The sequence below is a fragment of the Rhineura floridana genome, chromosome 12 (genome assembly GCF_030035675.1).
Source record: "Rhineura floridana isolate rRhiFlo1 chromosome 12, rRhiFlo1.hap2, whole genome shotgun sequence".
NCBI lineage: Eukaryota > Metazoa > Chordata > Lepidosauria > Squamata > Rhineuridae > Rhineura > Rhineura floridana.
Genome location: NC_084491.1, coordinates 12,605,846 through 12,620,503, shown reverse-complemented (window position 1 = coordinate 12,620,503; position 14,658 = coordinate 12,605,846). Strand labels below are relative to the sequence as shown.

Here is a 14,658-nt window from a genome sequence, read left to right as displayed (position 1 = left end):
TAATCAGGAGTTACAAACCCACCTGAAACCCTAGCGAACAGAAGGAAACTGGTTAGAGTCAATCAGATGTAATATTGCACTTTGATTAAGGTAAACCATGGAAATAAGTAAGAATTCAGATCAGGGAAGGAAGTGCTTAAGCCTACAGCACGCTACCCATCTCCTAACCACATAGGGAAGCAGAAATGTTATGTCTGCACAGGCCAAATGCATGAAGTTGGCCATTAATGGATCCTTCCACCCTTTCCCAGCAAAAGCAGACTAAAATACAAACTGGGTGCTCTATCTTGGATCAGCCTTCCCATCAAGTCTATTTCCTGCAAGCTAGAACATCTTCCCTCCAGCAGACTGAAGGAATACATTAGTAGCCTTAGTATAGGAACCTGAACAGACAAGGAGGCAACAATTTTCTCATCAACAGATGGATTCTTGCATTCCAGATCGCCATTCTTGTTAGGGATGATGTGATCCAAGTCACCATTCTGCAGTTTCTCAGTGACCCCCTCTTCCTGGTCCTTCTTGGAAGGAAGAGTCTCAGTGCTGTAGTGGCTGTGCCCGTGATGATGCTGGGAAACACAAAGATGGCTTTAGCAAATAATAGTTCATCCCATCCCATAAGAACACAGCTAGGGTTATATTCCCCAGTGTCAGTCACCTCCATTCCCTACATTAAATTTTACTTGCTGTTCACCTAGTAGTGCCATTTACCACACTTCGCCATTCTTTAGATACCTTTCTTAACTCCACAACATTTATATGCAAGTTTTGTCATCTCTCAGTTCACAACTATCCTAATATAGAACTTTTGGGCAGTCCAACGTTGGCCTCATTATCATGAAAAGAAACTCTCAATGCCTGCCAATCCGTAAAAGGGCATTCCATTTAGTGCCCTGGCTACTTAGACTTTAAAGAGCCTTTTTCAATGACTTTTCTAAAGTCCATGTACTTGGAAGCAGTTGTATCAACAGTCTGTGAGTATATTGGAACCCTCAACAACTATGTCTATCAGATATGATTTCTCTTTGCAAAATCCTTGTTGACTGTTCCATACAGTATCTCTTAGCATGGTTTGCTCAGCTGCTTTAATGTTAACTCAAATATTCTACAGCTGTTTTGAATCTATTGTTATCAGGACCAAATGTTTGAAAGGAGGCAAGCTAGAAATTCAAATATAAGGTCAGAAAATGTCCACACACACAAATACAGCTCTCCATACAGAGAAAGGGTGGTGGTGGTAGGGAATCCCATGTCCTAGGCCAGGTGCAGAGAATCTTTTATCAGCCCATGGGCAACCTTCTGGAAGCCACGTCAGTGATGGGTGGGATCAGAGATAAAGCAGGCAGAGCAATGGATGTGCTTCTTACCTTTGTACAGTAGACTGGAAGAGTGGGATATAAATTTAATAAATAAATAAACAAACTGCATTCCAGCCAAGTCTGCATTCCAGCCATCACCTCTGTTTCTATGCTCACACACCTCCATCCAGGCAAGCAAGAGGCATTATTACAGTTCACAACACATTCCAACAAAGCAAAAGCACTCAAAGAGGGCATGGAGTGGGGCTGGTGAGGGGCCTGAGGCCTGAACAGAGAGACTCCTCATCCCTGCACTAGGCAGTATGCATAAGAAGGGAAGCGGCAAGGGACTGGATTGTCTGTCAACTATTTAGACTGCTATAGTTTCAATTGACTTGATGGGCATTTAAAGGAAGCATCACTGGATGTAAGTTTTCAGGATTACCTTTGGAGGCTTCTGTAAAGATTGCTATTACAAAAGCTGCCATTGGAGAGGATGGCAGAGACAGGCTTTATGGCAACATTATTGGTTCAGTAACGTCATTTTTTGTATCCTTTGATAGCGGTCATCTTCTCCTGATGACTTTACTATTTAACAACTAAAACTGTAGCTGGTCCATTAGGGGGGGGAAATCCAGAACTCACAGTATGGTAATATTTTTGTCAGGACTGAGCAAAATGTCATTAAAGTTGTGAGCGAGCTTTCAAGTTCTTTAGAATTCTTTATATAAAGCTGGGTGTGTTAAACAAAGTAGTGGGGACGAGGGGGGGGGAAAAGGCTGGGCATCTGATGGTGCCACAAAGAATGCAGGTTTGTAACAATCTAAAGATGGAAAGGAGAAGGAGCTGAGCAGATGTAGTTGGATTAGCCTCATTAGATGCAAGGCAGATTGCAGGATAGACTCAGGGCTACCAAAACTAAGAAGCAACAATGTTTATTCTCCAGTTTTTGAAAATATAAAATCTAGTAGTTATTTGCTATAATTAGGCCCTTTGGGAGCCAGAGATGAGACGCAGTAGCAGATAGTGGGGTGAGACAGTGGCACTCCACTGACCTCTGGTCACCCATGTTGTTGCTGCTGTGTATCGAGATGGAAAGGGGCAACATGGCAACCAGTTGGGCACGGTGCAAATGTACTGGCAGGAGCGCATGATTGGCTCCACTGGTACATTTACATCACACTGATATTGCCCCTCCTGGTATGCAGTAACAACGCAGGCGACTGGAAGTCAGGTGATAGCCACCATCCCAACCTGCCATCTGCTACTGATCAGAAGTAAAGAGAAACACAGCAGTCTTATTAGTCTGAGTGTGGGTCCCTATTACCCGCAAATGCTCTTCTTGCACCACATTTTACCAAACACTGTTCCAGGTTTCCTAAAAAGATAGGCAAAGGCAGAGAGGTTTCCTTGAAAGATAGCTGCCTGCAGATAGTGTCCCGAAATATGCAGCCACAGGACAGTCTTGGATATATTGTAGCATGCATGGAGTGGCAGGTAAGTCCAACGGCCCAGGCAAATGTCTCCCACAAAATAACAGAGTACTCTTAAGAATGCATCCCAAAATCTTCTAATGTGCAGGGATGATATTAGATTCATAAGGGCTCCTCAGCAGACAAATCAATATGTGTGTGGGGTGGGTGGGTGGGGGGGATAGTCTGTATATAAAAAGTTTGCAAACTACCATCTTAAATGGCTAATTTACTGGCAGGATTCCTGTTCCTAATGTATTCTGAGGGAAAATACAATCTTGTTTTCTTTAGCTATCTGCCCTTCAAAATTATGAAACAGTAATATTTGAGGCTAGCCAATATAGAAATATTTATTTAGAAGAAAAGGAATGAAAGATTTGTACCCGAAGCAGTTCATCAGCAAGTGATTTCTGACATTGATACCTGTTAGAAAGAGGGAGGGGGGATAACCCACTCCTCTTAGAGCTTGTTCCAGCCTCACCGTGTCTTTCTGCTTGAGAAGCATCTTCAGTATTTTCTCTGTGAAAAAGAACAGGTAAAAGCCCCCAAAGACGACAGCAGATTTGGAGACATAATCATCTTCCCGAGGATTGAATCCAAAGGCCTGTGGAGCAGAGGCAGAACAGTGTTACTGAAAAATATCATGAAAGAACAGCACATTTATATAGCCTACATTGCCTCCCTCCCCAGGTTCAGCCTCTTCATTTCTAAGGGAAGGACTATGAGGAAGTAAAAAGTTCTGTACAGCTTGGGAACTTGTCATTTGACTTGCAAAGGTATATTTTGATGGCAGCTGGCTGCACGTTCCCTCAATTCACATTATGACAGCAATAAACCTGTGTCAGTCCTGTGCCAACTAAGATGTGGGTTCACATTGTTGAATGTTTCTCCATAGGAACACTTTCCTTCCATATAGAAACCATGTCTGAAAGAGGCCTAGGCTAGAAACGTGCTGTCTGATATGCTACCTTTCTATGTATGGCGCTTTTTAAATATATATATGAAGGACTATTCAGTCATGTAAGCTCACATCTGCAGACTGAAGTGGTACAATCCAGGCACAGGTTTTACCACTTTAATAAGTAGACTACATCAAATTGCAATGGGTAAGGCTATATTTGGACTTTAACATGTTCCCTGTAGCAGATGATCATCTGACCAGAGGTCATTTGAATTCCAGGTAGTGTATGAGCAATTGGGATTCCCCCATGACTCACTGGCTTGAATCATGCAACTCAGACTTTCATATTCTCTCTCTCTCTCTCTCTCTCGCACACACACACACACACACACACACACACACAGAGACACACACACACACAGAGAATGAAAGACATGCTTCCTGTTCATTCTAGATCAGATACACTCCTTTGCCTCAGACACTTTCACTACAGAGAAAAGCATACCAAGAACATGCAGCTGAAGCTAGTCGGGTATTTTATACTGAAGAAATCTGCACCACAAATGCACTGTGGACAACCCATGGCTTCTCACTTTCCCTCTAGCTCCTGCACCACAATGGTGTAGAAAGTATACATCATATGCCTTTTATGCTCTCTCTCTCTCTCTCTCAGACTGCAATGCTGTGCGGGGAAAACTCACTTCCTAACTGACCAACAGCCTTCCCTGCACCATGCTACAGAAAGCAGAGCAAATGTTTTATGGACAAGGACTTTCCTACTATTAACCTATTTGCTGCCTGAACAAAACACACTGTATGGACTAAGAACTCTGATTAATAATGTTTGCTTTTAAGGCATCTATTATAGACTTTTCTCCCTTTTATGGGTCCCAAGAGCCCAAAGTGATCTCTTTAATTCAGAGGCACCCTGGGGATCCGTTACTCAGGGAGTTTGTGTGTCTGTGTCATCACTAGCCCCCTTTTATATATTTTCTCCCTCAACCTCCACTAGCTTCTTCTAACCCCCCTCCCTTTTTTTTCTGGCTTGTGACTGGGTCTAACAGTCCCAGAAACGTGCCTGTTGTCCATTCTTCTTGGCTTTCCTTCAGCTTCAGTTTCCTTCGGAGTAATGCAACCCACTCCTGGATTCTCCCTAATCCGTCCTCTCCATTTCCCTCTCACATCTTGTTTTTTCCCCTCCTCCTTGCTCCAATGCCTCCTCTATACTCTGCCTCCCAGCCTGGGACCCAGCAACAGTGCTTCCCCAGACAGCTTCCTTACACTGGCTGAGGAAGCATAGTGAGGCTTCAAATGCCATGATGTCACCCCACAGCTTCATTTGGGTCTGCCCAACCCTGCATCAGATCAGACTGCCCAGCGAGCAGCATGTAGGGCAGCAGCACTCTCCACTCACACGTGACAGCATGTGTTAATTGTGCAGCCTTATGTACTGGCACAAGATCCTTGCTCCTAAAGGTATGAGAGTGCCAGAGTTCTCTCAACATGGGATTTTTTTCATTATCTTAACTGGCACTTGCTTTCAGAATGTTAAATTCAGCCTCCAGGCCATTTTTAGCTTCCCTGACATTAAAGCAGCTGTAGCCAACATGGTTTACCTCCAGAAGTGGTTGGACTATAGCTCCCATCAACCTTAGCCAGTACAGCCAATGGTCAGGAAGGATGGGCATTAAAAGTCAAAGAACATCTGGAGGGCACCACACTGGCTACCACTGATCTAAACAGTGAAACCCCAAGGAAAGTGTCAACTGTTTCACAACTCATCTGTGAGACTATATACCAGCATAATATCATTTTGCACGGTTTTATCTAGAGGCTGAAATACTTTCCGCTCTGGATACAAATGAGGGGAGCCTAGTAGGTTCCTGAGTGATGAAGACTTTTCTTCTCACACCACAGATGGCAAAAAAACCAACAACAGACAGCCATGCAAGGAAGGCCAAGAGGCCCTAGTCATACCTCAGGAATGAGCTGGAAGAGGGCATTGGAGTAGAGAGTACCAATCGCCAGAGCTATGAAGTAGAGGAGCAGCCGCTTGTAAAAGGTCTTCTTCATGAAAGGCACCACACTGGCTCCGACCAGGGAGCAGAGGGAGATGACGGTCACACAGAGGAAACCGTAACCCCAGACTGTAGTGTGAATGCCAACCCCACCCCAGTGAAACCACAGGAGGGAGGAGACACCAAGGAAGAAATTCAAAAATGGGAATACATAGAAAGGATTGAAATGAGAGAGAGAGAGGGAGAGGGAGAGGGGAAGGAGACATTTATTAGTGATTGATATACAATTTGAGACTGATTCAAGCAAGTTTGGAGCACTGGTGTGCTATGGCTCTGGAACTCTTACAAATTCATTTTTGAAGGAGAATAGCAATTGTGCACCTCCAGTCGGTAGTTTCATCTTGGGACATTTGCACCCATTTCAGAGACGGGGAAAAGAGTCCCTTCACAGGCATGGTGGAGACTTGCATTTTCTACAGAACGCTATCCCCTCTCACCCCACGTATTGTGTGTCTAGTGGTCTTTCTAACAGTCTCATTATAAATGGCCTATATAAATCATATTAGTTTCTACAAAAGTCCCAGTAATTACACTGCAAGCTCAGTGGTGCTTCAGATCCTGGCCATAGGCCATTGAGACCATAGCTGACCTGAACACAAAGCATTTAAGGTCCCTGGCTCGCCAGACTACTGATGGGGCTGTTATCTACATGTTTTTCCTTTTTTCTAGCCCACTGACTCATTAACAGGAACAATGCCAGAGTTCCAGTGTAATCTAGAACACCCCAGTTTTACTTTCAGCATCCCACACACTCTGCCTTCATGGCCTGCCGCATGATGAGAGGGAACCATTACAGTACTTGCCTGTATATATAATACACACGTGGCTCTATGTACCTAGCATATGGGCAGCCACAGAGTTACAGAGTGTCTGTTGCCCAAGTTATGAAAAGTCCCAAAGTACAACTGACTGAATGACACAATTGCATTCCAGTTGTTCTCCCACGCAGTCAACTTAACCATGGAGGTGAAGCATATACAATTATTTCTGTTACTGTCACACAGTACAGATCACACAGATGTTTTGGTTTTCAAGCAACAAATTCCTCCCCATTCATCAGATGCACATTTTTGGAGCTGAAAATACCATGAATTCAAGATGGATTACAGTAAACAATGTCTTGGCTAGGCAGTAAATTAGCCATACAATATGGGAGCTGCAAAAATTCTGAAGAGATACTACTACTAAGTTTAGTTACCTTAGCCCAAGTCTGGAGAACCTTTGGCCCTCCAGGTGTTACTGAACGACAGCTCCCGTCAGTCCCAGCAAGCATGGCCAATGGCCATGGGAGTTCAGCAACATCTGGAGGGCCAAAGCTTCCCAATGCCTGCCTTAGCCTATTCCAGCAAAAAGTCAATTGGGAAGGTGGCCAGGACTGAGACAGCAAAAGATGTCCTCGGTTCAGTGTGTGGCTCTTTCATGCCAAGGACAAACTGAGACCTTATTTCAGCCCCTAATTTTAGAAGTCTGAGGAACTGTCTGGATTTACACACACCCTGCCGCCAAAATGTATATAGCATATGCAAAGACAAAACACCAGAAGAAAGAAGATCAAGTGCCAAGAAGGCAGAGTGTGTTACAAACTTCAAATGAGGAAGTAAGAGTTCTTGTTTGTATTTAAGCAGCCCCAGAACATGAAATTCAACCAAAATTAACAAGATTAAATCTGACAGAGCCCATTATTGCACCAAGAAACCGCCTTCTTTTCATTGTAAAAACTGACAAATTATTGAAAGAGGTCAAGAAAAAAAAACATAAGAGGTCTCACTCCCATGTATTGGTGTCTGTATGGTGTTCCTTTGTTCCCACCTCTGGAACAGCCACACTTTGCTTCCCACCTACTGTCATTCATCAGCCCAGTGAAAGATCTTGACTGCTGAAAAGCCTCAGCCCACATGTAGATCCAGATTAACGTGCACCTCTTTCTCTGGATTGTTCCAGGCAACATGTACTGTAGCTGGCTAAGTTTGACTAACAGGTACAATTTCCCACTGTTTCAGTGAGGGTGCCTTCACAACATTCCCAAAGAAATGACCACCCTCTCTTTTTAAAATTTTGTGCAACTGATGAAGCCTCTCACTAGAATGTAATCGACTCATTTCCATCCATGGTGGAATGGAAGGAGGCAAAATCCTTCAAAAATTAGCAACACACACACGGTGCTCTATAAAGTCACATCTGCTGTTCTAGAAGTCTGTGACTGGCAAGAAACAAGGGCCAGGCAGCAGTGCTAAGCTTTTGTCCTTGAAAGGAGGGGCATGCGTTTTGGTTCCATAAAGTTCCCAACATGTGCTCTGAGCAAGCACAGAAGCCACGTATGTACTTGCACAGAGACCATGCAGTAGAATTTCATGTTTCTCTCAGCTGACCTTAGGAAGCTTCCTGAAGCTCGAAAGGGGAAAGGTTATCCTTAAAAGGAATGACTAGGAAGGAAAACATTCCCTCTCAGGTATGAGCAGCCAGACACCAGCAGAGGACCTACTGACCTATCGCACAGGAAATGTAAATTGTGACTGTATGTGTGTGTGTTTATCTGTGTCTTACTGCACCTCTGGGATCAGCTGGAACAGTGCGTTAGAGAACAGCGTTCCGATGGAGAGCGCGATGAAATAAGTTAGGATTCGGGCGAAAAAGACCTTCTTGGTGCAGGGTACGATGAAGACGCCAAGGAGGGAGGCCAGGTTAATCAGCGAAACACTGAGAAAACCAAAGCCCCAGACTGTGAAACAAATAGAAAGGAGGGCCAGTTTACCCAAGTAATTGAAAACGGGAAATGCTTCTATATACAGCTGAAGCTGGGAAGGCTTAAGTTGATCTCACTGAAATATGGCTTTATTGCAATCCTGTGGGAGTTTGTGATGAACAACACCAGGACAGTCAGAGGACAAAAGCCTGGCTGATGATTGATCATACCTCCAAGTTCTGCTCCCAGTTAGTGATGGGAACTAGTCTGGCTTAGATTACATCAGGATCTATTAAGAAGTTGAAAACATGATGGTGAGGCAGCAGGATTTACAATTAAGGATTCCAAGAAGCTTGAAACTATTAGGTTTTGGTGTTAAGGTTCTCAGGACAAAAAGTGAACAGAGTGCATTGCCATCCAGGTTACATCACCGAGGATTTTGCTTAGATCACCGGGATGTAGCCAGTTGAAATCTGCCATGGTTCATTAGTTGGCAAAAGGTGACTTGGATTAACCATTTTTAAAAGGCCTTAGATAAAAGGTGTCACACTCATGTTGTTCATTAACTGCAGACCCAAATTTCTTTGCTCCAGGCAGCTTCTGTGAATGACAGAAGACAACTGAGAAGAGTAACCACAGAATAACCCCAATTCCTCATTTCTGAAGTATCAACAATACAGCACTTTAGGGTCACTTTTCACCTTCCTTTTGTGTGTACATGTACACTAGTGATACTCAAACTCTGGGACAGGCTCCCTTTTGAAGGGTGTGTGCACCAAATTCTAGGGAGGGATCAGGCCCTGAAGCAGGTGGAGCTTTCTTGTAGTGCATCCTTGTGGATGTCTTTGAGAGGGTCTGAAATATCCAACTCTTTTTCTCTTCTAATACTAGTGTGTGATTACCTCCCCAGTCCACAGATCCACAGCAGCAGACTGTGTGTAAACAACTGGATGCATGGATTGCTGCATGTTTGTCTGTGGCACATAGCTGGTACTGGGTTGAGGAGCCCCAGCAGGCAAGAGGAAGTTCAGAAGGCACCCCTCTTCCCAAGTGAATATGTATGCACAAACAAATCCTTTTATTCAAATACGTGCATTTATTTAAAGTATACCCAACAGGGAGCTAAGATGGGTTGCAACTCTCTGTTAAAAGATACAAATGATGCACCTGTGCATTAGCTGCTGCAGAACGTGTGCAGCAACCATCAGAAATCAGAGCTGGATGAGACCTAAGGGGCCATCAAACTATCACCTTCAATGGAAAGGCTCCAGATATCTCACCTGACTCCAACCCATTCTCTTTTGGAGGGGCTCCATAACTGGCGAACCTGTTCTATTCCCATTTCTGGATATCCCATCTAAACCTGTTTTGCTGTACACTAAGACCATTCTTGCTTAGACTTATTTCAGTTTCAGTCTTGTTCTTCTTTGCTAAGATGGCCTTGTAGGGATTTGGGGGGAAATCTATCATGTCTCTGAGGAATCTCTTCTTCTAAGAGGAGGACAGACAATGTGTCCCCCTCGGTGTGGTGTCTGCACCAACAAAGAAGGGGGGGAATTACTACTCAGGAATAAACACCCAACGCTGAGGTGCTTCATCATGAATAGATCTACTGAAGTCTGGCTGTGAAGAATCCAGCCTGCTTGTTGAAACAGCAGTCTTTAATCCTTCCTACCCAACTCTTGAGTAAAGACCCGAGATTGGAATGCTTATTCAGGAGTAGATCCACAGGCAGAGGTCCTTCTGTTTCCACAACACGTGATTGGACATTGCACATAACATCTCAGGAAAGTGAATCACTCCAACAAGTAACTGGCTTTTCATCGACCAAGTCTGGAAGTGGAGCACTAGTCAGGATCTGCTGTGAATAGCACCTAAGGTGACCCATTCATTCAACTTTCCTGTATGCCAGATACATTAAACTTTGTCATTGTATTGCTCTTCACTGAAATCAGTGCCAATTTGTACCTTTAAAAATGTAATGCTCCAAAGTGGACACATTATCTCACGCAGCAGAAGCATCACTAGCACCAAATAGATTTAAAAGAAACTAGAAACACTATTTCATCCTTGCTTTTATTTGAAACTGAAAATAGCGTTGGCCTGGTTTTTTTTATCCCTGCTGCCTTTTTGTTTAAAATTCAATAACACCACATTGCTGACTCATATTTATCTTGTGATCTACTACAACAGCTGTAATCACTGGCTTCTCTGCTAATATCCATCCCTGGGGTAGAGGCAGGGGGACGGGGGAATCCTATTTATACACTTGGCTTATCTTTTCAATAGATAGTATTTCTAATTTCTCTCTTCTGTCATGCAATGCAACCCTGTATGTGTCTACACTGAAGTAAGTCCAGGTAAGGAAGTATAGGATTGCAGCCCTAACTTGTATAGTTGCACACTAAACAGCAGATCTCTCTTAGTTCACTGGCTAGGGAAAAGTGTGTTGTATATTGTTCATTAACTATGGACCCATAATTCCTGGCCATAGGCATCTTCTGTAAATGACAGGGAAGAGGCTCTTGCTGGAGTAAAACTGAGAAAAGAGTCAGTTAACTAAAAAGAGTTAATCATCCCTTTGAGCCTATAGATACTATGGGTGGTATCCAACTAAGTTCTACTTAGAGTAGATCCATTGAAATTAATGGGCCTAAGTTAGTCATATTCATTAATTTCAATGAGTCTGTTCTAGCCCCCTTCTTCCAATACCATCCATCTTTAAATTCAGCACTACTGCTTTGACACTGCTGCATATCATTTCATAACAAAGGTAGGCCGTATGGGCATATGTCAGTCCAAAAGGAAACTCTATTAAGAAGAGTTTACAATTCTAGTTGGCGTTCCATTTCTACAACAACTTGCAGAAAAGAAAGGATGACCAGGATTTGAATGCATTTCTCGGAAGTTAATGCTTCAAAAAACTAGCTGTTAAACATTTGCTAGCCTGGCTGGCACCCACACAGACGCACCTTCTGCAGAACTGGGCTTCCCCTCCTCCGTTCTCTCATCTTCTTCATTCTCTAGGTTCTCCGACATGCATGCCCTTGTCTCCAGCTGCTGCAGGATAGTTGGGCAGAACTCTTGGAACTTGCTCTGGCCAAGGTGGGACCCTTCACTCAGATTGTGAGTGGCAAAGAGCTCTGAGGAACTGAAGCACTACAGGAGAGAGAGGAAGACATGCCAAGAATTCAAGAGTTATACAATCCTGTAGCTTGAACACCCTGAAGTGTTCTTCAGTGAGCCTTACAGATCCATACTTGCTCAAGTCCTTTTCTTTCTTTCTTTGTATCCCACCCTTCCTTCCAAAGGAGCCCATCATGCATTGCTTCCTACCCACATCCCATCAACTTTGCTGATACACCAGATCCACTTGGCTCTTCCTCACCCTGAACTGTTTCTGTTCAAGCTGGTGAGTGTAACAACTTTGTCACTTTATGAATTGGTGCCTGAATTTATTCATCCCTCTCTTCGTTACTCGTTATTTTTTCCTTTTACGTTGTGTAGTTTAGATTGCAAGTCTGGGGCAGGGATTGCCTTGTTTGTCTAGAATGTATATAACTAGAAGGCTTTTCAGCTGAAGAGGTAAAAATGTTTTAAGTAAATATTACAACTATAGCAAATATAGTAATAAAGCTACTACTACTACTACTTCCAAATAATAGTTAAGAGGGTGATGATTTTGTCTTTTAACACTCTAAATGTTCCAGACCTGAGCACCTCATAGGTCACTTTTCCTTGTATGAACCTACCTGCACATGGAGCCCTTGCTCATCCTCCACAGGAAGCAAGGAAGATAATAACACTGAGAAGGACCTTCTCTGGGGCACCACCAAGTTGTCAGAACTTGCTCCCCAGAGAAGCTCGCCTTCCTTCAACTTTTAGGTGTAGTGTCAAGACAGTTTTATTTCAGAGGCTTTCAAGATCACTTGGGTGGAGTTAACTGCTGGTGCTCTGATTTGGACTGTATTCAACTAAGCCCTACTCAGAGTAGACACACTGAAATTAATCAACATAAGTTAGTCATGTCTATTAACTTCAATGGGTCTAAACAGTAGGACTAACAGTGACCACCCTCTATGTTTTATTTTTTTAAAATCTGTTTCAGTGGTACACATTTATGATACCTAAGTTTTCAGCTTTTGTAGGATGCTTTGTGGGCCCACAAACATTAAAATGCAGCACAGAAATAGCTTATATAAACACAGTACGTTACCCAGGAGAGGTTTCTACGCTGCTGCTCTGTGCGGCTAATATTGTCCCGTCCAACTCCCACATCAAGGCGATTCAACAGGGATTTTAGCTGCTGCAAAGTGAGCTTGTCATGTTCGCCATACCGGAGGAAGAGGTCCTGCAGGAAGGAGTCTGCCGTGATGGAAGACTGCGACAAGGCTTCTGTGCTGGCACACATAAGGCAGGCAAAACCCAGCAGACAAAGTTGCAGCACCAGGACACATCTCCGAAGACGCAGATTCCAAAACATGGCAAAAATGCTGAAAAGAGACATACATGTGCTGGGATCAGTATCAATCAGTGCAATGTGTGCTTGAACCCACACTGATTTCATAGCTCCTGCTATTGAATTAAAAATCAGATATCTCTGCCGCAAGCTGCCCAATCCCAACAAATCATCCTTGCATCTTTATCAATTCCCTCGATTACAGAGTGTCAGGATTGTGCAAGTCTATCCTCTAGCAATTTTATCGCATTTCTGTTCACTGTTCAACTTCCCTGCATCTTGAAGTCTGAATCTCAGTGGCATCCCTAAAAATATACAAAACTGGCTCCAGTTTCCTCAGTCAAGTTAAGACCTAGTTAAGTCCTGGCCTCTTCCATACTGCCAAAGGAAAGCATCAGCCATCATTAGGGATTATGCAAGCTCAAAATGTAGAACACCACCATTCCACTCTGAGATTAATAAATCCTCTTTAGAGTCTGCCCGACTCAAATTGGGAGGGGGGAGTGTCACACCCATCTTCACTATTTGTGGCTGTAGATAAAAAGCTTTTAAGTACAAACCCTGTGATCCCTAGCTGCAAATAACTGCTATGTACAGCTGGGCAGAAACTCCACAGGTCCTTTCATTGGAAGTTTGGGGCCTATCATCATCCTAACTGTGCAGGTTTACTATCTGGATTTTGCAAATATTCTTAGCAAGTATTAAACAAAGCCCCTCAAGATTTTTCAAATATCTGCAAGGAATATTTGCAAAACCTAGATTGATTGGAAGCCACCGGGGGAGTATAGTAGACTCCCCTAACCTCAGTTTTAAGTTAGCCACTGAGTTTTTCCAAACACTTTTGTTTGATTGGCAGAGATATACAAACAGCTGGATTAGAAGTAGGCGAATGAAACAGAACAACTGTTGTTGCCTCTGAAAAGGTTAGGCTGGGTCACTCTGTGCAAATGGAAAAGCAGTTTCTGCAGCAGACATTTTAAAAAGAATTTATTTTTATCCAAAAAGAATGATGCAGGAGTACTGAGGACTTGACCACGTAAGGTCACTCTAGAAATCAGAGTGAAAGGCTAGCAAAGCAACTGACTACTCCATACTGGGGCAAACAAGAACAGATAAAGCAGGTTTTTTTCTACCTTATAAACCTTTTTTCATACATGTAGCTACCAAAAGCTTTTCCTATGTGCAAAAGAGCTGCAGGAGATTCCTATATGAAGGGTTGCTATTATTATTATCATTATTTAATTTATGAATTTCTTCCTATGAAGCATCTCAAAGTGATTTTGCAAGGCAATAAAAATATAAAACAACTGCATCTAAAAAAATTAACACAATTATATCTATAAAAACAATTTAAAATTCAATACAGATACTGACTGAGATTTTTAAAACTTTACTTAGAAGTTTTGTTGAAAAGGGAAAGTGTTCAATAGACACAGAAAAGAAAACAGAGATGGGACATGTCTGACATGCAATGGAAGGGAGCTCCAACAGGTAGGTGCCTCCATGAACATAGTCTCTATGCCAAATTGGAGAAGTGTGGGTTCGACTTAACCACATTGGACTTTTTGGGGTATCGCATTTCACCAACCGGGGTAGAAATGGATTCGGGCAAGGTCCACTGCGTTCTCACGTGGCAGCCTCCCCGAACCAAGAAGGATTTACAACGCTTCCTGGGGTTCGCCAACTACTACCACCGAATCACAGCGAATTACTCTGACAACACAACGCCCCTCACGGACTGTTTGAAGGGGTCGGAGCTCTTCCGCTGGA

The 14,658-nt window shown here is 43.3% G+C and overlaps 1 protein-coding gene across 5 annotated transcripts in view; it reads right to left on the bottom strand.

The window, feature by feature from the left end:
• Nucleotides 1-14,658, bottom strand: part of SLC39A14 (solute carrier family 39 member 14) — a 114,668-nt gene that overhangs the window by 8,061 nt on the left and 91,949 nt on the right. For 2 of the 5 annotated variants that reach the window (XM_061593321.1, XM_061593320.1), the window contains exons 2-6: nt 12,767-12,922; nt 11,402-11,588; nt 5,646-5,815; nt 3,249-3,371; nt 384-566 (exon numbers count right to left, since the gene is read on the bottom strand). In XM_061593321.1, the coding sequence (XP_061449305.1) occupies nt 384-566; nt 3,249-3,371; nt 5,646-5,815; nt 11,402-11,588; nt 12,767-12,886 (783 nt within the window). In that variant the 5' untranslated portion in view covers nt 12,887-12,922. Of the gene's footprint in view, nt 1-383; nt 567-3,248; nt 3,372-5,645; nt 5,816-8,295; nt 8,466-11,401; nt 11,589-12,645; nt 12,923-14,658 lie in introns of all 5 variants that reach the window. The other 3 variants (XM_061593319.1, XM_061593317.1, XM_061593318.1) reach the window with 2 other exon arrangements.